Source organism: Amblyraja radiata, chromosome 1, assembly GCF_010909765.2.
Source record: "Amblyraja radiata isolate CabotCenter1 chromosome 1, sAmbRad1.1.pri, whole genome shotgun sequence".
Classification (NCBI taxonomy): domain Eukaryota; kingdom Metazoa; phylum Chordata; class Chondrichthyes; order Rajiformes; family Rajidae; genus Amblyraja; species Amblyraja radiata.
The window spans coordinates 93,926,934-93,952,184 of NC_045956.1; the positions used below are offsets into that span (position 1 = coordinate 93,926,934).

Consider the following 25,251-nt stretch of genomic DNA (forward strand, 5'->3'; position numbering starts at 1 on the left):
TCGGGTTTAAATTTGTGTTTAACCATTCTGTTGTTGCAGAAATTCAGTAAAAGGGAACCATATCTTAAGAAATTGATCTGCTTTTTTCACCAAGACAAGCCTAATATTTTTCAAATGTAGTGTATCGGACATATCAGTAAACCACATCTTCACTTTAGGGACTGATGTCTGTTTCCAGAATTTGAGTATTAATTTTTTCGCCGTTATTAGGCCGTAGTTGAGGAAACGTCTTTGGAATAATTTAGAGCAGGCATTTGACATACCTAAAGTGATCAGTTTTATATCTGGTTCCAATTTAATTTTAAGTATTTTGGAGAAGATATCAAATATTCCCCTCCAGATCTGGGAAGATCTTGTTTAATTTGGTCTTTGAATAGTAGAGTCTGTGCAGTATTTTAAATTGTATCAGGGAGTGCCGAACATTGAGAGAGCAGTAGTGTATGTATAGAAGGCTTTCCTCCCAGCTATCTTTTGAAATTAATAAACCAATTTGTCTTCCCATGCTCGCCTATGCATCTCAGAAGATGGGATGTGTGCAATTAAAAGAGTATTGTAAATGTAGGATATTAACTTGCTTGTATCAACATGTCTAATCATGTATATATATGAATCATGCATCTAGTATATCTGGACCCATAGAGTGACAGTCTTGTGCATATGTTTTCACATAGTCTCGGATTTGAAGATATCTAAAAAAATTACTTGCTTTCAAGTGATATATCTCCTGTAATTCTTGAAACGAGAGGAAAATCCCCTTCTCGTTAAGATCTCCCACCGTTTTAATTCCAGTTTTTCCTTTGTGCAAATGCCTTATCTAAAGTAAACGGTTTAAACGAGAGATTATTAACGAATGGTAAAGGTAGAGATAAATTTCTCAATTTGAGGTTTGATTTCAACGGTTTCCAAATGCGTAGGGTACTGTGTATTATCGGATTTTGCTCATACATTTATTTATTCAGATGTGTTGGAGAAAGAAGAATCACACCTATATTAAAAGAGAAACAATCTTCCCTCTCCATTTTTAACCAGTTTACCTGTTGGCATGTGTCATCCATCCAGTAGATTAAGTTTTTAATATTAGTCGCCCAGTAATAAAAAAGGAAATTGGGAAGTGCTAAACCACCATTTTCTTTAGATTTACATAAATGTCGTTTGTGTATTCTATAGGTTTTATAGTCCCAAATGAAATTTGTGATAACTGAGTCAAGTTTTTTTTTTAAACTTTTAGGGAGATAAATCGGTATTCATTGAAATAGATATAGGAGTTGTGGAAGGAAAATCATCCTTATTGCGTTTACTCTACCGAGAAGGGAAATAGGGAGTGTTTTCCAAAATTGAATGAGGGCATTTAATTTAGTAATTAATGGTGGGAAATTTGTTTGAAATAGGGAGGTGTATTTTCTAGTCACATAGACTTCAAGGTATCTACATTTTTCAGTAACAATTCTGAAACAGAATTTTTGGAGATGTATAGGGTCTTGAGCGTTTATTGGCATAACTTCACTTTTATTCCATTTTATTTTATACCTCTTTTTAAAGGTTAAAACATTGCTGGCAGAACTGAGTGTTCCTGAATTTAAGCAATTGTCCCCTTCCCCTCCTGTTCAGCTAAAAACTTCCTGGAAGGACTGATGGGGCTTTTTCACGGGGCGAGTTGACGCAAGATGTCACCAGAGTGAAGTGGTCGTGGTCCAGCACGAGTCTCGCACGATATAACGGGGGGTAGATAAAGAGTTCCCACGGTACTCGGCATTTCTGTTATTTGTGCGAGTGACTTGTCCGTCTCCCGAGCTTTCGCGTTAAATCTTGAATGAACATCGTGAACTACACGTGACACAAATGATGTAACTTTTTTTTTCACACACTATAAATATCCTCCCTTGGTTGAATTGGCTCATTTGGAGACATGTTTTACTGTGTATGTGGGAGACACAGACAGGGCCGGTGCTAGGAATTGCGGGGCCCAATTAGAAAATTGATGGCGGGGCCCCTACTCTAGAAAAGTAAACATTTATGTATGTTTATATTTCGTGTAGTATGCTCGTCTTTAACCAAAAAAAACATTAAATGCTTGATATACGAAAATTTTGAAAAACTATATGAAAGTGTCACACATCTAATAAAATGAGCGGCACTTTGAAAGAGTGTGTGTGTGTTGTGTGTGTGTGTGTGTGTGTGTGTGTGTGTGTTTATGAGTGTATGCGATTGTGTCTCTGTGTCTGTGTGACTGAGTGTGTGCGTTTGTGTGTATGCGTCTGTGTGTGTGCGTGCATGGCCGGCCTTAGGGGGTTTAAACGGTTTAGAGATGTTTAGAGGGCTTCAGATGGGTTCAGGTGTGTTTACAATTGTTTAGAGGGGAATAGAGGGAAATAGGGGGGCTAGAGGGGGTTTAGTGTTCAGAGGGTCCCAGAGGGGTTTAGAGACGTTATAAGCCCCCCGTGAGAAATTGTATTTCTCTGAAATTGAAGATAGACATAAAGCTGGAGTAACTCAGCAGACAGACAGCGCAGCGACTCTGGAGAGAAGACCCTTCTTCAGACTGAACTGAACTCGCGTCGGTGAGAGTACTTGTGATTGTCTGAAGGGTCTCGACCAGAAACACAACCCTCTCCCCAGAGCCGCTGCCCGTCCCGCTGAGCCACCTTCAACTTCAGAGCCAAACCAAAAACACAGAGTGCTGGAGGAACTCAGCGGGCCAGGCGAATGCCTCACCAGCTGAGTTTCTCCAGCATTTTTGTCTACCGCTAAACATCAATGATTCCGGGAATGCTGAGGGGACAGGGTGATAGAGAGGGAGTAGGAGAGCTAGAGAGAGACGAGACGGGGAGCGGAAGAGAGAGCGCGAGAGAAAGAGGGAGGGAGGGAGTGAGCAAAAGACAGAAAGACACAACGTGGGTCGGTAGGTGAATGACTAACCTGCACACCAGGAAGAAGCCCCTTCTCGCGGTCCGGGGCCCTCACTCATGATGGTGAGTTAAATGAAATTCTCAACGTGTCATCGATCTACATTCCTCTGTAAATGTAATTGTGTTTTAAACAAGTATTAATGACGCCGCGTGAATTTTATTCAAAGGAACACGGCGTCATTAAATGAGTCTGAAGAAGGGTTTCGGCCCGAAACGTCGCCTATTTCCTTCGCTCCATAGATGCTGCTGCACTCGCTGAGTTTCCCCAGCAATTTTGTGTACCTTCGATATTCCAGCATCTGCAGTTCCCTTTTGAACACGGCGTCATTAATACTTGTTCAAAACACTATAACATTTACTGAGGAATGTGGATAGATGCAGATGCATGACATCGCATAACAAGGTGTTAACTACGTACCGTTAAGAAGTGCTAACAGCACTAGTTAACAAATCGTTTGTGTATGATGGCCGTGCAGCGGTTGTTATGCATGTCCGTTTAAAAAAAATCCGGATGGCGAATTTAAAAAAATCTTTATTTAACAAAGAGAATTCGTATTTCCGTACGAAATACTGAACATTAGTGCGGGGCCCCCATTAGGCGCGGGGCCCAATTGGGAGCAATCGGTCAAATCGGCTTAACGCCGGCCCTGGACACAGATGGACTGAGCACAGTACCTCGGTCTTACTGTGTGTGGGAGAGGGGGAGAAGAGACGTACACTCACAGAGGCAGAGTCTCTCAGCCTGTGTAAGAGGGAGGGAGGGAGAGAGAGAGAGAGGCACACACAAGGTGGATGTGAAATCTCACCTGCCTGTTTCAGTGACAGACACCCGCCGCCAGTAAATGAAGACACCCCCATCTGTCTCCCCCTCCTCTCCCTCGACTCCCCCACCTTTCCCTCCCAACTCCAGTCCCGTCCCGTCCCGACCCCCTGGGAAACTGAATAGAGCAACAATATAGATATAGAAACTGAAACAATATAGAAACTGAATAGAGCAACATGGCAAAAACATCTCTGACACGCTTTACCCCCTTTCTTTGAGATTTTCTGGGAGCCATCTCTGCAAGTGTTCCTGTTAAAAAGATTATCCAACAATGACAATTAGGTGGGACGTCCTCGAAGGACACATGTTCCCTTGTCGATATTGAGACCACCTTTTTAACTCACCTTCTGTCCCCTCTGTCCAGCTTCCGGGTTCACCGTTCGCAGGAGTTCCCACGGTACCCGCAAGAGTTATTACGGATATTGCACTGGCCACTACGTCCATATAATGTTGCAATGCTCAACCACAAGTGTATAAGTCACTCTTGGAGAAATTCAAACTTTCTTGAATTTTCTCCCGAGTGACCAAGATACATGATTACCTGCCGTTAGCGCTACGGTGGTCCACGGTGGTCCACGAATGCCATACTGTTATCGCACGAGGTTCCCACGATGTTAAACTCTGGTTAACTCTTGCGTCAAGTCGCCCCGTGAAAAGGCCGCTTGAGTGTTCCTCGATTGCAATGTTGTTGCAACTTTGTTGCAAGCTGGGCCAGCAAGGATTTTAGGTGCTTATATTTTTGTTAAATGAATTTCTAAAGTTAAAAATTATGAATAACTTGTAAAATAGAACATCAATCTGAATGGAAATTCACACAAAACACCACAAGACAATAGTGATTAAGGTGTTGCAACATTGTTAGTGCTATCTTGTAGATCCTTGATCACACACATATACGTGCATAGATAGATAGATAGAAACAATATTACTAAAACAATGAGAGTTTTAGTAATATACTAGACTAAGTGGGACCCGTTGGGTCCCATGTTCACATGGGAGGGCTGGCCCCCCAACGCAATATTCCACCTCTCCACCAATTCCAATATTGGTGGCCAGTGGGGGGGGGGGGGGGAGGGGCTTTCAGGAGCGCTGGTATGGGTGTGGTGACTGCAGTGACTACTGGTCTCCAGAGGGCTAGTGTGAACATTGTGGGCCAAATGGATTCTTGGGGTGGCAGTTCAGTCCCTCAAGCCTGATGTACTGGCAGCTCACTCATGGTTGGTGGGCTGGCAGTTGGCTCACAGCTATTCCTTCAAATTCCATTTCAAGCAGAGTGCTAGGCCACCAAATTCAAATCCATTTTCCTACCATTTCAAGCTGGGTGCAAGGCCACAAAATTCAAGTGCTGTTTAATACCACTTCAAGCAGGGTGCAAGGCCAACAAATTCAGGTTCAGTTTCCTACCACTTCAAGCAGGGTGCAAGGCCACCAAATTCAAGTGCAGTTTCATACCATTTCAAGGATGGTGCAAGGCCACCAAATTCAAATGCAGTTTCATACCATTTCATGCAGGGTGCAACAACACCACATTCAAATGCAGTTTCATACCATTTCGTGCAAGGCCACCACATCCAAATGCAGTTTCATACTATTTCAAGCAGGGTGAAACCACCATAAAAACCGCCATAAAACCACACAGTAGACATTCAGTGTGTTCAGTTGATTCACAGCTCAGACAGAGTTGTGACCTCTCCCTCCCCCATCATGCAGAGACTGAGCCACACCCACACTTCTGGGTTTTATAATCCCTCCCGGTCCCACCGGTAAAGGTGTGGCCTTCATGGTGTGATTGACAGGAGAGAGATTCTCAACATTTTTTAAACTTCTAATAACACTTTTGTTTTTCATTGACGGGAAGAATCCTCTGCACCTGATGAGAGGAGAGGAACTGAGTAAGATGGCCAAAAATCACAGCTGTAAGTGGTAGAGTTTTATCTAAAATCAATATAGTAAGTTACAGGAAGTTGTCAAGTTTAGACATTTGCAGGCAGTGTCTTTTCACTTCAACCCAAACCCCCAAAACAACCATTTGCAGGCAGTGCCTTTTTACTTCAACCCAAACTCCCAAAACAACCATTTGCAGGCAGTGCCTTTTTACTTCAACCCCAACCCCCCAAACAACCATTTGCAGGCAGTGCCTTTTTACTTCAAACCAACAATATTTTCATTTTCAAACCATATTAAGGGCACTCACAGTTGAGTAAACATGTGTTCAGTGTTATTCAGAGCTCAGAGAAATGGCTTCCTCCATCTTGCAGAGACTGATTGAGGCACACCACTTCCTGGTTTTATAGTCCCTCCCCCTCCATCCAGCAGGGGCAGCAGAGAGAATGGCAATTTAAAAAAAAACATTAATATTTCTCTGATTTTTCATCGATGGGAAAAATCCTGTGGCCCTGGAAGGTGGAGGGGGGCTCTGAGCGAGGTGGCCAAAATGACGGCCGTAGGTGGCGGCGTTCTCTCGGAAATCGCAGCACAGTGGGCCAAAAGCGGTCAAGATCGGACTTTTAGTAATACAGACTGGACTAAGTGGGACCCGTTGGGTCCCAGCATCACATGGGAGGGCTGGTCACCCAACGCAATATTCCACCTCTCCACCAATTCCAATATTGCTGTCCAGTGGGGGGGGGGGCTTTCTGTTGTGCTAGTATGGGTGTTGTGGGCCGAAGGGTCTGATTTCAAGAGGGCTAGTATGGACATTGTGGGCTGAATTGATTGTTGGGCTGGCAGCTCAGTCACTGAGGCCAGGCAGCTCAGTCACTGAGGCCTGGCAGTACAGTCACATGGACCTGGCACGCTGGCAGCTGCGAAACTGCCAGAAATTCTGCCCAAAACAGGTGACAGACTGTGAGAGAGAAGGGGTGAGGGTTGACTGAATGGATTATTGGGCTGGCAGTTCAGTGAGTCATGGGGCTGGATGGCTGGCAGTTCACTTACTCAGGGCTGGTAGGCTGGCAGTGCAGTCACTCATCCCTCCTTCCTTCACCCCCCACTCTGCTCCTTGACATTCCCCTCCCCCCCCCCCTCACATTCAGTGCATCTCCCCACAACCTCCCCCTTCACTCTTAGTGGCTCTCCCACAGAGCAGCCATTCCTGCCTATTAGGTTCCCATTGTGATGAAGAACACACAGGCATCAAAAGTGCAAAAAGGATTTATTAAAGTTTAAAATGTGAATGATTCTTAAAATATAAGAACAATTTAAATGTTAAAGATGAGAATTATTAAGTTCTTTCTTGTTGTGTCTCTTGTTGTGTTCTGTTGCTCCCTGCCTCTTGATGACTATTTCCTGTTGATAAAAAGAAACAATTTTAATATAGAGAGATTCAGCGGTCAAATTTTAAGAAAGAAAATCTGAGAATTTATCTCAGCAGTCATCATTCAATGAAGCAAGCTTTTAATGGCAACATTCTTGGTCGATGTTCCATCCTTCAGGAAAACTTTAACATTTCCCTTCATCATTCCTCGGCTAAGAGCCACATATAGTTGTCCATGCTGAAATACCGGTTTGTCGAGGTAGATCAACACCTTCTGCATTGTTTGTCCTTGTGCTTTATGGATCGTCATAGCAAAACTTGATTGAATGGGGAATTGGTTCCGCTGAGGGGAATGTCTTCACCTTCTGTCAAAATGAGTGCTATCCTAGGTATGAGAACAATGCCATATTTGAAGGCTCCCATGTTGATTCTTGCAATGATCAGATTATTGTGTAGCTCTTCCACAATCATCCTCGTTCCATTGCATAGCTTTGGTGGCTCCAAGTTTCTCATTAATATGATTGGAGATCCTTTTCTCAACTCCAATTTGTGTGGTGGTAATCCAGAGAGCTTGAGTGAATCGAGGAATTCTGTTGGAAAGTGAGTATCATGAGTTCCATCAATGACAGCATTGAAAGAAAAGTACTCCTTATCAATTCCAGGGAAGCGTTTGATGCATGTAGAATTGATGCTTCTCATGGTATCATTGTGAGGAACCAAGATACAATTGTTGGAGAATAATTCTGCAGGATTGTCAAATGTGGGATAGATGAAATCAATACAATCCTCCAGTGTTTCTGCTGATAGAAGCCTGTCTTGTGGGATTTCAATTTCATCGTCTTCATTCTTTAAAATCTTGTCTTCTCCATCTTTCAACAAAAATTGAGAATAGGGGCATATTTGTGTGCAATTGAAACTTGGTGAAAAGTCTCCAAAAGTAGGATTTCTTGATGCAGGCATTTTCATCATAAGCATCGTTTCCCCTTTTCACCACAGCAAGTAGTTGTCGAAAATCGCCACAACAAACGATAAGAATGCCGCCAAAATGCTTAGTGGTGCTGCAGACATCTTGAAGAGTTCTCAGATTCAGATTCAGATTCAAACTTTATTGTCATTGTGCAGTGTACAGTACAGAGACAACAAAATGCAGTTAGCATCTCCCCAGAAGAGCGAACATAGAATATGAGCAATAAATATATTTACGTACATACAGTCGTAGAAGTGCAATTTTTTCTGGTGGAAGGAGTGTCCGGGGGGGGGTGACTGGCAATCACCGAGGTACAGAGTTAAGTAATGTAACAGCCGCAGGGAAGAAGCTGTTCCTGGACCTGCTAGTCCGGCAACGGAGAGACCTGTAGTGCCTCCTGGATGGGAGGAGGGTAAACAGTCTGTGGCTGGGGTGAGAGCAGTCCTTGACGATGCTGCACGCCCTTCACAGACATCGCTTGCTTTGGACAGACTCAATGGAGAGGAGTGAGGAACCGGTGATGCGTTGGGCAATTTTCACCACCCTCTGCAGTGCTTTCCGGTCGGAGACAGAGCAGTTGCCATACCATACTGTGATACAGTTGGTAAGGATGCTCTCGATGGTGCAGCGGTAGAAGTTCACCAGGATCTGAGGAGACAGATGGACCTTCTTTAGTCTCCTCAGGAAGTAGAGACGCTGGTGAGCCTTCTTGACCAGAGTTGAGGTATTGTGGGTCCAAGTGAGGTCATCGGAGATGTTGACCCCCAGAAACCTGAAGCTGGAAACACGTTCCACCTCCGTCCCGTTAATATGGATGGGGGTGTGCGTGCCGCCCCTAGACCTTCTGAAGTCTACAATGAGCTCCTTCATCTCCTTGGAGTTAAGGACCAGGTTGTTGTGAGCGCACCATGCTGCTAGGAGCTGGACCTCCTCCCTATTGGCCGACTCATCGTTGTTGCTGATGAGGCCAATCACCGTTGTATCATCTGCATACTTGATGATGGTGTTAGTACCATGTACAGGTGTGCAGTCGTAGGTGAAGAGGGAGTAGAGGAGGGGGCTCAGCACACAACTCTGTGAGGGATCAGGGTGAGGGTTGAAGAGGTGTGCTTGTCTAACCCAACAGACTGGGCTCTGTTGGTTAGAAAGTCCAGTATCCAGTTGCAGAGGGAGGGGTCGATGCCCAGGTCGCCGAGTTTGGTGATCAGTTTAGAGGGTATAGTGGTGTTGAATGCTGAGCTATAATCGATGAACAGCATTCTTACGTAGGTGTCTCTGTTGTCGAGGTGGGAGAGGGCAGAGTGAAGTGCCATTGAGATGGCATCCTCCGTACTCCTGTTCTTGCGGTAGGCGAACTGATAGGGATCCAGTGTGGGAGGTAGGCAGCCTTTGAGGTGTGCCAGGACCAGCCTCTCGAAGCACTTGGTGATGATGGGAGTAAGTGCAACTGGGCGGAAGTCGTTGAGGCTCGCTGCAGTGGAATGGTTTGGTACATGGGGACAACTGCTTGGGCAAGTGACAGGTTGAAGATGTCAGTCCAGACGTCTGTCAGCTGCGCAGCACAGGGCCTGAGGACGCGCCTGGGGATGCCGTCAGGGCCAGCAGCCTTATGTGCATTAATCCTGCTCAGTGCCACGTACATGTCGTATGGGGTGAGTGTGCGGGGCTGGTGATCAGCAGGGAGCACAGCCCTGATGGCTATCTCAAGATTGACCTCCTTCACCGCTGTCCACCACTTCAAAGCTTTTTTCGCCTAATTATTGGACATTCATCCCAAACAATGACTTTCACTTGCCTCATGAAATGTGCCGTCTTAGAGTTCTTCTCGATGTTGCAGAATGTATCCTCGGCCACTTGGATGGGTATCTTAAATCGAGAATGTGCAGTTCTTCCACCAGGCATTAATGTAGCTGCTATCCCAGAGGGTGACTGACGCCCGACTTCAAGAGTCACGTCCGACATTTGTAAACTGAAAACTGTAACATCCACATTGAGGAACAGGTTCTTCCTGACACCCATCAGGCTATTATACATAACAAATAAGCTCTGAACTAAGAAAGGCTATATTATTTGTACTATTTGTTATTTGTTGATCACACACACCCTCCACTTCACACAGACACTCACACACAGACTCTCTCTCGGTGGAAAACTTAGTCTTGATGCCGCTTTCTGTGTTGGTGGTTGTTTTTCGAGTTTGACGATGCAGAAAGCAAGTAAGGTGAAGGCGAGTAAGGTGAAGGTGAGGCGACCCATGGCGAAAAGTGTGCAGGACCGCGGGAGTGTGGTTGGCGGGTGCCTGCCGAGTTCACCGACTTTGTCGCAAGCAGGGAGGCTTGCGACTGCAGACTCGCTGCCTGGGAGCATCGTTGCCGCACCGGTAGGGAGTAAGGCCACATTCAAGTCTGCCAGGCCTATAGACCCAAAGTCGGCCAGGAGGTTTCACCTCCACAAGGCGAGTCCGTTTGCTCATGGCTCACACAAAACGAGCACCTGATGGAGAGGTTACTCGAGAAGGATGCTCTCCGGTAGGAGGAGTGGTGTTCTCGCCAGGCTGTTGGAGAGCCTGTGCCAGCAGTGCCTGTAGTAGGGCTGCATAATCGCCCCCTTATTGAGGAGGAGGGTGTGTCGGGTCAGGAGTATGCTCATGCCGAGGTAGTGGCTGAACATAGCCCAAAGGGTGAAGGGCAAGAGGTCTTTGTACCTAATTTGGCTGCTAAGTTTGCAATCCCCAGAGAAGCAGGGGAGCCATTGGGGGAGGAGTTGGCTACTACAATTAATTATATGCTCTCCCATGCTTCATGAAATGTGCCATTATATGCTGACAATGGACGAAACTGCTAAAACATATGAAACCCCGGTTAACTGTGGGTTGTTGAAGGTGCCGTTGGTCAACCATGTTATATGGGGCAAATGGGGATTGCAGTGAGGACACAAGAGTTGAAGCTCCAGAAGGTGCTCAAGTTGTTAGCAGCAGGTATCACTGCGTTCGCCAGAATGGTGGTCGAGGGGGACTGAAGTTCACAAGGATGCTCTGGGGCTTTTGTGCAGTGCACATTTTGAAATGAACTGCCTTAGAAAGAGTGCCATACGCCCAGCCATTCACCCAAAATGTGTAGCACTCTGCAAACCTAATAATGTTCAGTTACCAAATCTGTTGTTTAGGGAGGACCTCGCAAAGCGAGTCAAAGAACTGGATGAAGAGGCAAAAACTGTGGGCCTCATCAAAGTGCCAACAAGTAGCAGAATGGGCAAAAGGTTTTTCCCCAATCGACAGAGTGCTATCACAGAGACTGGTGAAGGGACGAGTCATTCATTCTCGAACACACGAAGATGGTATCCTGCCACAGGCACAAGGGCAAAGATGGATTTCTGTACGAGGGGCTGGGGGGCAACAAGCACAGTCAGGAAATGTGCAGGTAAGAGATTTTGCTCCTGAAGGAAATAAATTAAGTGGGTAAGATGTTCAAGTTGGGGGCAGGTTACACTTGTTTCTCAAAGAATGGCAGGAGATAACATCAGATCCATTTGTGCTGGGCAGTATAGAGGGGTTTCGAATTGAATTCTGCCCTACTGTGTGTCCGCCCACTCGGCATGTCCCACGTCGGACACTCGTGTTTTCACATGAAGAGAATATACAGATACAGGCAGAGCTTGAGATATCATGCAAAAAAGGGGTTATTGAGAAGTCGGTTGGTCAATCCCATCAGTTTGTGTCAAGTATTTTTCCTAGGTCTAAAAAGGATTGGGGGTGTAGAATCATTCTGGACCTGACGAGCCTCAACCCTTTTGTGCAGTATAGACATTTCAAAATGGAAACTTTCTCTACTGCTAAACAGCTGGTTTCCAAAGGGTGTTATATGGCAAGCATAGATCTCAAGGATGCTTATTACTCAATGTCTGTTCATTGTGTTGATCGGAGATATTTGACATTTAGCTGGATGAGTCAATTGTGGCAATTCAAAGCACTGCCTAATGGTTAACCTCATCTCCGAGATTGTTTACCAAATTGTTAAAACCAATTCTTGGCTTACTCCGAACTCAGGGTCATGTGGTAATGGCCTATTTGGATGATATTTTTATTGTAGGGAACACTAGGGAGGCAGCTGGATCATCTGTGTCAGTTGTTAAACTCAGTTTTGAGCAGTTGGGGTTCATTATCCATCCATATAAATCCAAATTAACACCAGTTAAAGTTATTGATTACTTGGGCTTCACCATTAGCTCAGATCACATGTTAGTGACTCTGCCGAGTGATAAAAGGCAGCAGTTAATTGAAGAATGTGTCAAGCTTGTTGAGGAACAACTACCCTCAAGTAGGCAGGTGGCCACGTTGATTGGCAAGCTGGTGGCTGCTTTTCCAGCTGTGCAGTTTGGGCCTCTGCATTATCAACAATTACAACGAGCAAAAGAACAAGCATTGAGCGTACATGCAGGCCATTTTGACAGGCCTATGAAGTTGCCAACAGAAGCCATTTCTGAGATACAATGGTGGATTATGAATGTTGCAACTAGCTCCAGAAAGGTTTTGGTTGACCCACCTTCTATAGTTTTACAGACTGATGTCAGTGGCCTAGGTTGGGGTGCTACTGATATGGGTTCCAGCTGTGGAGGCAGATGGAATAGTGATGAGGCATCCCTTCTGCAATTGCGAGGGATCAATTATTTAGAGCTTCTGGGAACATTCTATGGGCTTAAAGCTTATTGTTTTAGCAAAAGTCAGGTGCATGTGCAGGTTCAAATTGACAACACTACAGCAGTAGCATATCTGAATCATATGGGTGGAGTCAAGTCGAAAGCTTGTGATAGGTTGGCTAATCAGATCTGGAGCTGGTGTATTGACAGGAACATTTGGATTTCAGCAATCCATTTACCTGGTAGATTCAACATAGTCGCAGACACAAGGTCACAACAATTCAATGACAACATAGAATGGATGTTGAACCATGATATATTTGAAAATGTTGTTGCGCGGTTTGGGATGCCTGATAGCGATTTGTTTGCATCCAAACTAAACCACCAGTTGCCTAAATATGTTTCATGGGAACCAGATCCTGGGGCAGCAGCAGTCGATGCGTTCTCGCTGCACTGGGGTGGAATGCTTATATATGTATTTCCTCCATTCTGCCTCGTCAATCGATGCCTGCAAAAAATCAAGCAGGACTCCGCTTCAGGAGTATTGGTGGTACCCGACTGGCCTACTCAGCCATGGTATGCTCATGTTTTGGAGATGGCTATTGAGCCTCACATGATTGTTCCCAAACACAAAAAGCCACTGGTGAATCCGGTAACTAGCGATCAGCATCCTTTACATGATCGTATTGATCTGTTAATTTGCAGATTCTAAGGAGACCATATTTGGGGAGAGGACAATCCGAGCGCACCGTGGATGTTATCACTGCGGCCTGGAGGGATAGTACCCAAAAGCAGTACATTTCTTCAATAAGAAAGTGGGAGGTGTTCTGCTTACGGCAGAATGTTTCATATCAAACTGCAGGCATCCCAGATGTGCTAGAATTTTTGTCAACTCTCTATTTCGATCAAAAGTTAAGCTATAGTGCGATCAACACAGCCATAAGTACTCTGTCTTCATATTTACCCATGGTGTCAGAATTACATTCAGTGGGGACACATCCGTTAGTTTCTAGATTAATGAAGGGAGTTTTTAATTCCAATCCTCCCAAGCCCAGGTATTCGGTTATCTGGAATGTGAGCGAAGTTCTAATGCTGCTTCGCCAGTGGGCTCCTGTCACAGTCCTATCTCTAGCCAAACCTACCATGAAGGTGGTCATGCTTATGGCGTTGGTATCAGCCCAACGTGTGCAGACATTACAGATGCTGCAGCTAGACAAGATGGAGGTATCAGCAAATGCCATCACTTTTTATGTTTATGATCTGCTCAAGCAGAGTAGAATAGGGGCGACAGGGTGTAAGATTATCTTTTCGGCATATCCCAAGGATTACCGCTTGTGTGGAGTGTCATGTTGTGTGGAGTGTCATGTCATTACATTGAGGCTACCAGAACCTTGAGGGGAACAGAGTCAGCGTTGTTCATAAGCCACAAAAAAACGCACAGTAAGGTGTCGGTGCAAACTATCTTAAGATGGCTAAAGCAAGTTCTGGTAAGCGCTGGGATTGACACTGATAGTTTTAAATCTCATTCCACCAGGGCGGCATCAACTTCAGCGGCCAGGTGATGGACGTCCCTATAGACCATATCCTCGCGGCCGCAGGATGGTCCAGTGAACTGATGTTCCAAAGGTTTTATCGTAAAGCCTATTACAAGGCTGGGGGTTTTTGCCGATTCTTTTTTAAATTCAGTTATATAGTTTCCCCCTGGGATAGAGGGATTACTATTGTTTTCTTTGTAAAAATAAACCGTTAATTCGTTAAAGCAATGTTATGGTTGATGCATTATTCATTATTTTAATTATATTGAGTCAATCGACGCAGTGAGAGGCCAGGATTTGAATCTGCGGCATGAAATCACAGATAATATAGCACAGGGAATGGTTGATCATGCTTAATCCCCACGTTAATCTTCACATTATTCTAAAGATAGACACAAAAAGCAGGAGTAACTCAGCGGGACAGACAGCATCTCTGGAGAGAAGGAATGGGTGATGTTTCGGGTCTGAAGAAGGATCTCGACCCGAAACATCACCCATTCCTTCTCTCCTGAGATGCTTCCTGTCCTGTTCAGTTACTCCCGCTTTTTGTGACTACCTTCGTTTTAAACCAGCATCTGTAGTTCCTTCCTTCACATTATTTCATCTTATTTGTTCAGTACACCCTACTACTTCCTTCTCCCTCACACTTTAATTGGTGCATTTCTTTAAAAACATCAGTGGTTTTTAGTTTATCTCCCTCAAGCAAATTCTGTATTCTCTAAATTGCTGGGTGAAAATTAGTTATCATGCCAACCAGATCTACTGTTGCAAATGTTATTTATTGTTACGTGCAAGTACGCATCATAAATGGAAACATGAGCAATCTAAAATAGGCTAAACAACAAAACAGATTGAAGCAGACACTCTGCCATATAATATTACAGCAAAACTGTAATGATCTGAGACACATCTGTTCCATCTTCACTAACCTTAATTCTTCATAAGCATAGTTTGTTTACAATGAAGCTCAATTCTTGGGATGATAGCACTTGCAGGACAATCCAGCTGTAAATGTGGGTGGCATAATATTAAAGTTTGATGATAAAGGACAAAGGCACAAGGAAAGATCAAGAGAGAATCAAATCAAAGAATTGGTATCCCTTAATCCCACAACAACCAAGACTATCATATAAAATGCCTGTGTTCTTATTGGAAAATTGAGGACAAGGGACAAAGTATATATTTGCACAATCCACTCGAGCAATTTGCTGCACTGCCCTACATCAATGTATTTTATTCAGTGAAGCAGAATTTAGCTGCACTGAATGGTATTGCAAATCTAAATTCAAATCCAGTTCCAACCATGCTTTGCTCCAGTGATTGTGGAGAAATAATCACACAGAAATATTTTTAGGAAGGGATATTTACTCACCACAAATGTTTATATTAATTGTAAAATAACCACGTACATTTTAAAAGAAGGAAAACAGTAGCAGGAATTATTGTTAAATTGGTGTTTTTAATTTGCTGAAAATTTTCTAAAATTAATCTGCTATTCATTACATTTTAGTATATGTTTTACCGATCTTGCTATCTTTCCTGACAAGTGACTAGTAATGCTATTAAGAAAAGCATTAAAATACAAGGTTTTTGGTGTCTATTATAGAACTAGCAGTGTCTAGATATCACTGAGAACACTGAAGTAGTACACACACAGTAGACATGAAAGGCCAAACAATTAGTGATGCATAAGATATTACATTAACAATCCTTTGCATCTAGGTGCACGTAACCTGTTTTTTTTTTTTGCAATAGTCCTATGATGTTATTTCTCTTCAAATGTTCTATTTTGTGCAACACGAATTGCCTCACACTTGATGCCCACTCAATCTAATGAAATGCCTCCTCGGTGCCAACCAGTGAAGCTAGATACATCCTCCAACAGGTCAGACTTTTTCAAAAGCTGTGTTCCAATCCACTTTTACAGCAGATTTCACCACTTAAATCTTGAATGCTGCTGTGCTGAGTACCAATCTTGTGGTATTCTGTGGTATTCTGTGGTATTCACCTCAACAGCAAGAACCTGTGTCCTGAAGGAAGAAAAAAATAGCTTATCAAATTTAGCTCTAGCATCCTTAAGAGTGAAATTGGAAAACATTGGATCAATCATGATAATATTGAATATCAGAGCAAACTCAAGGCGTCGAATGGCCTTTTCCTGTTCCTATCTCTCTTGATCGAAGGCTCGAAGGGCCGAATGGCCTACTCCTGCACCTAATTTCTATGTTTCTATGTTTCTATGATCATTTGGCCTTTTTGACATCACCCTTAAATTTGATGCCCGTCAAAAATCAATATTATCCTAAAACCTGATAATCCCAAAAGTTGTGATCTAATAATTCCTTTGTCCATAACTTTAGTGCAAGTGCTGCAATGAGATAAATTAGAAATTCAGGAATACATCCCTAGCATTAGGGTGGTACACACAAGAGTCTGAAAACACTGGAGAAGAAGCTGTTCTTGAAGCTTGTGATACATGCTCTCATGCCTTTGTATCTTCTACTCAATAGGAAAGGAAGAAGAGAGAATGATTGGGATGTAACTCGTCCTTGATTAAGTTGGCTGCTTTGTTGGGACAGCACAAGTGTAGATGAAGTCAATGGGAATGAGGCTGGTTTGTGTAATAGATTGGGTTGCTTCCATGACTTTGCAAATTCTTGCAGTCATGGTTAGATTAGTTGCCTCGCCAAGCTGTGATGCATCATGATAGGATGCTTTCTAGAGCTACAAAAATTGGTAAGTCATTCATCTTCTAAGGAAGTAGAGGTATTCGTGTGCTTTATTAGCTACATTTTCAATGTTGATTGACCAAGTCAAATTATTGGTGATAGATATACCTAAGAACTTGAAGATCTTGACCATCTCCATATCAACACCATTGCTGCAGACTGGGCCATGTATTCCATCTCACTTCCTGAAATGAATTCCCAGTTCCTTCATTTTGCTGATGTTGACGGAGGTGGAGTCTTGACATGCATCTAAGCTCCGTATCTTCTTAATATACTCCAGCTTGTTATTGTTCGAGATCTGGCCCACTATGGTGGTGTGTTTGCAAAGGTATAAATGGAGATACAGCAGAATTTTGCCGCGTGTCAAGGAGGATTGTCATTGTCTGAGGATGCAGCTTAAAGGTTTCCATGTGGACAATTGACATTCATGGCAAGCATATCCCTGAGATGAAGATGAATAGATCCAAAAGGGAAGGGAAGGGTCAGAGATGGATCATGTGAAAATGAGAGTAGGGTGAGATTTGACTGCAAAGATAATGAAATGGTTGAGGTCTATTGAGTGGATGAAGCTGCATCAATGCAGTTATTTATGAATTGATGACAGAGCTGGGAGAGTGGACCCCAGTAGCACAGAAATGAAGGAGTGAATGAAACATAAGATTTCAAGTTTGTCGACGATACAAATATAAATGGAACAGCATGCTGAGATAATTCTGCAAATGGGATATGGATAGATTCTGCAGGGAATTATTGTTTAGCGTAGCAAGTGTAATACCAATTGAGTTGGCTGTTTTGTCTTGGACATTAGACTTCCTGAGAGTTCTTGGAGCTACACTCAACCAGGAAAGTGGTGTCCAGGAGGTGGGGACCAAGAAATGTGAATGTCACTAAATGTCAGGGAAGACGCTTCAACACTGTTATAGGTGATGATCATTGTGGAATGAATATTACTTGCTAATTATCAGCCTGTGCCTAAATTTTATATATGTTTTCCAGAAGGCAGGTACGGGCTGCCCCTTTACAAAGTAATTGCAAACAGACTAAACATTGTGGAATCATTAATAACCATCTCAATTTTTGACTTACGGAAGGTCATTGATGAAGCACTTGAAGATGGTTGGGCTGAGGACACTGCCTGAAGAACTCTTGCAGGAAAGTCTTTGAACTGGGATGAATGATTTCTAACAACTATCATACTTTATGCAAGGTATGATTCCACCCAATGGAGTGTATTCTCTTGATGCTCACTGATTTCAATTTTACCAGGGCTGCTTGATGTCATTCTTGGTCAGTTGATGTCCTGATGTCAAGATCAATATCTCAATATACATTTGTAATTCAGGTCGTTGAACCTCAGTGAAATCTAATCTGGGCATCAGTAACAGGTTATTGGTGACTAAATGTAGAAACAAAGAACTGCAGATGCTGAATTATACCAAAGATAGACACAGAGTGCTGGAGTAACTCAGCAGGTCAGGCAGCAACTCTGGAGAAAAAGGATGGGTCTGAAGAAGGGTCCCAACCCAACACATCACCCATCCTTTTCCTCCAGGGATTCTGTGTGATCCACTGAGTTTACTCCAGCACTTTGTGCCTATTATTTGGTGACTAAGTGCCACTTATTAACGTTGGCAACAGCATCTTCCATCACTTTGCTGACGATTGTGAATTCACTAATTGCAGGATAATTAGCAACATTGGATTTCCTCTGCTCCTTGTGAAAAGAACATGCAGACACACTTCCCTATATTGTTAGTGCCACTGGTCTTTAATACCTGCTTAGATGTTGCCTGGTCCCATGCCTTTGCTGTAACCCATACTCCCAGTGAATCTTGATATCATGTGGAGTAAATTGAATTGGCTGGATACTGGCAACTGTGATGATGGTGGTGATCACAGAGGAAGCCAATATCATTCTTCTATTTGACACATCTGGCTAAAAATTGTGTAGAAATGATTCAGCGTAATTATTTGCACACACTTGCTGGGCCTGCCATCATTGAGAATGGGGATGGTCTTGCAACCTTCACCTTCCATTAACTAAATAGGACACAAAGTGCTAGAGTAACTCAGCGGGTCAGGCAGCATATCCGGGGAACATGGACGAGTGATATTTCTAAAAAAAAGAATATTTCTTCGGGCCCCATTTTCTACCTTCCTTTAATTGCTTAATTATCCACCACTGATCTACTGGTTCTGAGAGTGCTTTGCTCTGGACTCATTGCTTCTTTTTATGAAGCTCAATGTGATTATTCAGTTATAAGGATGTATACATATGTATAGCCAAGATCCCACTGTTCCAAACACACTTTAGAAGTGCATTATTTTGTGTATATATATATTTTTTTTTCTTCCAGACAAAACCTTTCAGTTCACACATCTATTCAATTTCATTAGCCGCTCGTTTGCCCATAGGGTCAACCTCTCCATATTTGTATTTGCAGTCCACCACTACCCCCATCATTGTTTAGCACATTTTGTAATCTAGTGTCATATTTAAAGTCAGAAATCATACTCTGCACAGCCATGTTCTGATATTTAAAACATGTATTTAAACAATTCAGTGGTCCCAGCAATGACCCAAAGAAATATCACAGACTAACATACTTAAATCTAAAAAAAATCCCTTCATTACTGCTTTGCCTACTGTTACTATTATTCAGCCAAATTCCAATCTATGACAGTTCATTCCTATCCATGACACTCATCTGTCATGGATAGGAATTAACTATCATGGATAGGATTATTGTCACATATAATCATTCATTACTCTTTTGCCTACTCTTATGAAGCCAACTTCCCATGACTGTCAGTTCCAATTCCTATTCCTAAAAGGGAATTAACTCTTCTTCTTCTTCTTGCGAATGAAACATAAACTAAAGGAATAGTTAAATCTCAAGCCGGGTGTTGAGCAGCCTGGTTGTTGTCTCTGTGTCAATGTCTGCCAGGCCCTGAGCTCCATTTGGTGGGTGGTAGAGTGGGCACCCAGAGATGACATGGTTGGCTATCTGTTGTTCTGCTCCGCATTCACAGGTTAGGCTCTGGCGGAGCCCTCATCCCCACATGCTGGCATTGAAACACCCAACTCCAGTACGAAGTCTGTTGAGCGTACCTCTGGGGAGCTCAGACCCTGCACAGCTTTTATCTGGTGAAGAGATGTAGCTGTGTAATGGAGATGAGGTTGCCTTCCACTCCTGCGGCCACTTGGTGGCTATCGAGTGTGCTTTTGTCTCAGTTTTGTTTTGGAGTTGTTTTCCATGTGGAGCAAAGTGGTGATGGGACTTCAGTCGGGGTGGCTTCTGCTCTCTGCTGATAGCCTGACGGAGGATATGATCTGGGTCCATGGCATGATGAGATAGTGCCAGAGTTGCTGCTTGCCTTCGGATCCCTGCAGGCAGAATGCCTGCAAGTATAGGGAGCTGCTCGACTGGAGTATGTTGAAGGCACCCAGTGATGGTTCATAAGGTGCTGTTCAGGCTCGTATGTCTACCTCTACTCCATACAGGTGTGCAGTACTCAGCTGGAGCCTACACAAGAGCTAAGGCAGAGGTGCCAAGAGTTGATGGACTGGCTCCCCAACTTGTTCCTGCCAGGCGTCGGATGAGGCCACTACGTGCCATGACCTTGTTGCGGAGACCAGCCAGGTGTTGACGGAATTTAATCGACCGGTCCAGCTTTACGCCGAGGTAAGTGGGTGTTTGTTGGAAGTCCAAGCGCTTGATGTTAAGGAAGACAGCTAGCTCTCGCTTAGTTTCCTTGTTGTTTAGATGAAATGCTGTTGACACTGTTTTGCCTTCGCTCAGCTTTAGACGCCACTGTCGTAGGTAAACTGCCAAAGTCCCCATGTCTTGACTCAAGGAGCTTTTGATTGTCTTCCATTCTTTGTGTCTCATCAGGATGGCTAGATCGATGGCTAGAATTAAATGAGCCCCTTTAATTCCACCGGCTCAGTTTTGCTAACCTTGCCTTTTACGTGGGACTTTATCAAGTGTCTTCTATGACAAAAGCATCCTACTGCATTTCATTCAACAACCTTCTCTATTTCCTCATCATGAAATTTAATTAGTTTAGTCAAATCCATGCTGGCTCTCTTTAATCAAATCATTTCTCCAAGTGCCTCTTACTTTTTTCACTTGATTTTTATTTTTACTAACTTCCCCACTCAGTGAGTAAACTGATTAGTTTGCAGTTGCCTGAAGCATCTTTACACTTCTTTTATAACCAGCTGTTATATTTCCCATTTCCCCATCTGCTCTGTAATGGGTGGATAAAAAGATTATGGGGGCTTTTTCTGCAATTTCTGCACCGTATCATTGAGCAACCGAATCTGAAGAAGGGTCTCACCCAAGATGTCGTCTATACATTATCCTCCACCTATGCTGCCTGCAATGCAGAGTTCCTCCGGAACCTTGTGTATTGATCAACATTCCAGCAGTCTCCTGTCTCTCCATTTTAGTATACAGTTCAATGGAACGGAATAATTAATTTAATAATACCCATCCTTTCTCACACTTTATCCTGATAAATGATCAGCTAAACCATGATCTCCTCTGCCTTCTTGGTAAAATCTAAAATGAAGCACCGGTTTATTATTCTAAATGTTTCCTCCAAGTATGATTCTTGTCTCATTAGGTCCACCCTTTAGGCTTTAGAGATACAGCATGGAAACAGGCCTGTTGGCCCACCAAGTCTGCAGTAACTAGCGATCACCCATACATTAGCACTGTGCTACACACTGGGACCAATTTACAATTTTACAGAAGCCAATTAACCTACAAACCTGCACATCTTTGGAGTCTGGGGGAAATCTGGAGTTGCCCAAGACATCCCACATGGCCACAGGGAGAATGTACAAACTTCATACACATTGCTCCTGTAGTCATGATCAAACCAATGTCTCAGGTGCTGTAAGGCAACAACTCTACTGCTCTGCCACCATGAACACCCCTCCTTGTACTACCTGCCAACTATTTACCTGCCAAGATGTTTTGATTTCTTTGTATATTAATTGATTTTCACTTCTCATATTCCCACTTTGCTCATCTTATCAGCCTTTTCATTTCCTCTTTCAGAAGCCTGGTTCTCAATGGAGTTATTCACAAGGCTTTCATAAGACAACATGCTGTTTAATTTTGTCATCGTTTCAAACCCTCTTTATATCCAAGGCATTAGTAAACCAGCCTGTTTGAAATGTACCAATCTGTACCCGCTTGATTTAGTATGGTTTATTGTCATGTGTACTGAGGTACAGTGAAAAGCTTTTTGTCATTTGCTAACCGCTCAGCGGTAACACAATACATGATTATAATCGAGCTGTCCACAGTGCACAGATATAGGATAACTGGAATAATGTTTAGTGCAAGATAAAATCCAGTATAGTCTGATTAAAGATAGTCTGAGGGACTTCAATGAGGCAGATGGTTGCTCAGAACTGCTCACTAGTTACTAGTGGTAGGATGGTTCTGTTCACGGATGACAGGTGGGAAGAAAATGTATCTGAATCTGGAGGTATTTATTTTCACGTTTCTGTACCTCTTGCTTGATGGGAGCGGGGTGAAGAGGGAGTGACCGGGATACCGTTGGTGGACGTCAACAATACTGTCATGCAGAGGATGCCCGGCTTCTACCGGGACTTGCTAAGAGTCTGGAACCTGGTTGCCTTCGACCAGGACCCCCTCCACCAGCGGAAGGCGACAGGGCCCGATCGTGAGTGTGGCCAGCCCTTGTCCCACCCACCAGGATAACGTGTGGAGTCCTCGCGGCTGAGCAAAACCCCGCTCAGCCGGAAGTACTCGTTGGACCCAGGCGCCGTATTCCTTCTTGGGAGCTGGTCCCCCACAACCTGAGCCGCCTTTCCTCACCACCCTTCATCTCCCTCCGGGACGCAGGCAAGCGTCTCCTGTACGGGCTTCTCTCCACACCCTCCACTTCCTCCACACCCTGGTTGGGTTATTCCTGGGCCTGGCCAAGTTGGTCATCCATGAGTCAAGGCGCTATGCAGAAGAGAGCTCTGCCTGAGCCGGCTGCCTGGCTCTTTTCTGGGGTTACGTGCGCTCCCAGGTGGTACGTGAGATGTACTACGCGCTGTCCATGGGCGTCCTCTGGCATTTACAGGACCGTTCAGCTCTGTGTGGGATTAAAATCATCCTCAATAAGGATTACAATATAGTTGTATAATAATGTATTTAGTATATTTGTTTGTCTTGTATTATGGTGGTTGGTTTTGTTTAGTTTAATTTTGTTCAGTAAATATTATTGTAAATAATGAATTAAATAATGTTGGGTTAAAAAAAAAAAGAGGAAATGACCGGGGTGAGACTTGATTATAGGGGTGAAGTATAGATTGAGTGAATGGAAGGGAGGGTTGGGTTGTGGTCTGGGCTGCATCTGCAAATAACTGCAAATGTTTGCGTTATTGGATGGAGCTTTTCCCAAACCATGCTGTGATGCATCCCAATAAAATCTGTGCACTTTAGCCATTTTCCCGTCCAGCTCTGGGACAGCGATCTCCGGTGCCGTCGTGGGATACGTGACCGGAATGTCAAACTCAATGTCAAATTCATACTTCAGGAGTTCATGGATGTACTAACATTTTCTGAACCACCTTGTGCCACATTCTGAATCAGTCGTTGTCAGCTTGTTTGTTATTTTCCACGTACTTAATCAGAGCATGGTATTCCTCCTTGAGCCGCTTCCACGCAGCAGCGGGATGCCGCTGTGGACATGGAGCGTCGCCTCGTCCGCCATGTTTCTCCGTAACATAGCTCCTAAAGGTCACCCAGTTAATCAATCCAACCAACCAATGTTTGGCTGCACTTTGTATTAACCAGGTCCTTATTAATCTAATTGAATTTAAGGTTTGTGCTAGTGATATGAGGTAGTTTACCTCGTCAGGTTAATAGCCTGAAATAAACCAATTTTCAAATGCATGTTCTTCCCACAACTTTTGGCAACTTTACTTAATAAAGCTACCCTTCATAACATTCCATTACCACTTCCATAACAAGTGAACACAACCTAATTCCATTCATCCACCACATGCAATAATAACAGCAATCAAATCTTTCATCACCAGCTCCCCATGATTACCAACTCAGGAATCCATGTTCCAGATTGTCCATATTGACGCATTTGCTACTCTATTTGCCAACATTATAATCTTTTAAATTAATACCTTAATCATCTTCATTAGTCAAGGATAAATCAGTTTTGTTGTGGGTAATTATTAATCAACAAAATATATCTTCACTGAGAATTTGGAAATATTTTCTAAATTCAAATGGGCTGCATTTCTGTTCAAATCTCTAATTTTCAACTTATCTATTTCTCCCCTGCTACATATAGATTTCTATTTTACTTCAGAGTCATGTGAGTGACTACGTGAAGAAGCCCGCCAGGACGCATGCGTGTCTTATCGCTTTCACGCTTGCGAAACGACAGGCGGGGTGGAGCGTTCCCCCGCAGCGGTAAGTTTGAAACCGCGACCTGCAGGTAAGTGATTTACTCTGCGGTAGTTTTTGTCCCCGCGCTGTTTTTACACAGGGGGGGAGGCTGGACAAAATAGTGTCCACAAGTGCTGCAAGTGAAGCTAGCTGGGGAGGACCGCAAAGTTGCGGGAGCCAGCAGCAGCTGAAGGCACAAGCCCCGTAAGGGATCAGCTGTGCTGACTTTTGGTCCCGCGCCGGCCAGAACACCACGGCCGGGCGGGAGACTATTCAGAATGGGGCCGTCGACTTTTGACAAGTCGAAAACGGCAGGAGGTGGGGTGGAACGACGTTCCCCCGTAGCGACAATTTAAACCCAGGACCTGCAGGTAAGAGCTGCGGTCTTTTTGTGTTTTCCCATGCTGATTACAGGTGGAGAAACCAACGGGCTGCGACAAAGCTGGTGGGCTAGCAGCGGCCAGCGGCACTTGAATCACCTATAATGGGATCAGCTGTGCCCGATGTCGCCTCCGCACCAGAGGGCTGCGACAAAGCTGGTGAGGGAGGACCGCGGAGCAGCGGGCAGCCAGCAGCAGCCAGCGGCACTCGGATCTCCGATAGTGGGATCAGCTGTGCCCGATGTCGCCTCCGCACCGGCCAGATCCACGTGGCCGGGCGGTAAGGCTATACACAAAACAAACAAGGTCGTGGACTCAGAGGAGTCCGACTTTGAACAACCGCGGGCGGCCAGCGACCGAGAGCGCTGGAGCCGGATGGAGCGGTGTGTGGAGCATTTGCTCCAACGTGACAGACTCCGGGAGATGGAGTCGGGTCACTGTGGGCCCTATGATAAACCCACAGCAGTACCTCTTGAAGGGCTGCACAGTGCTTCTACCTCATCAGAGGGGAGCACTGCAAGTCAGTTCTGGGCTGACCTGGAAGAGGGGTCCGCAGAAGGAAAGACAAGTGTGCAAGG

The 25,251-nt window shown here is 44.2% G+C and overlaps 1 protein-coding gene across 1 annotated transcript in view; it reads right to left on the reverse strand.

The window, feature by feature from the left end:
- Window positions 1-23,598, reverse strand: part of ufc1 (ubiquitin-fold modifier conjugating enzyme 1) — a 36,178-nt gene extending 12,580 nt beyond the window's left edge. Inside the window, 3 exon segments of the mRNA XM_033032575.1 lie at window positions 23,289-23,464; window positions 23,466-23,547; window positions 23,550-23,598. Of these exon segments, the coding sequence (XP_032888466.1) occupies window positions 23,289-23,464; window positions 23,466-23,547; window positions 23,550-23,598 (307 nt within the window).
- Window positions 23,599-25,251: the final 1,653 nt, after the last annotated feature.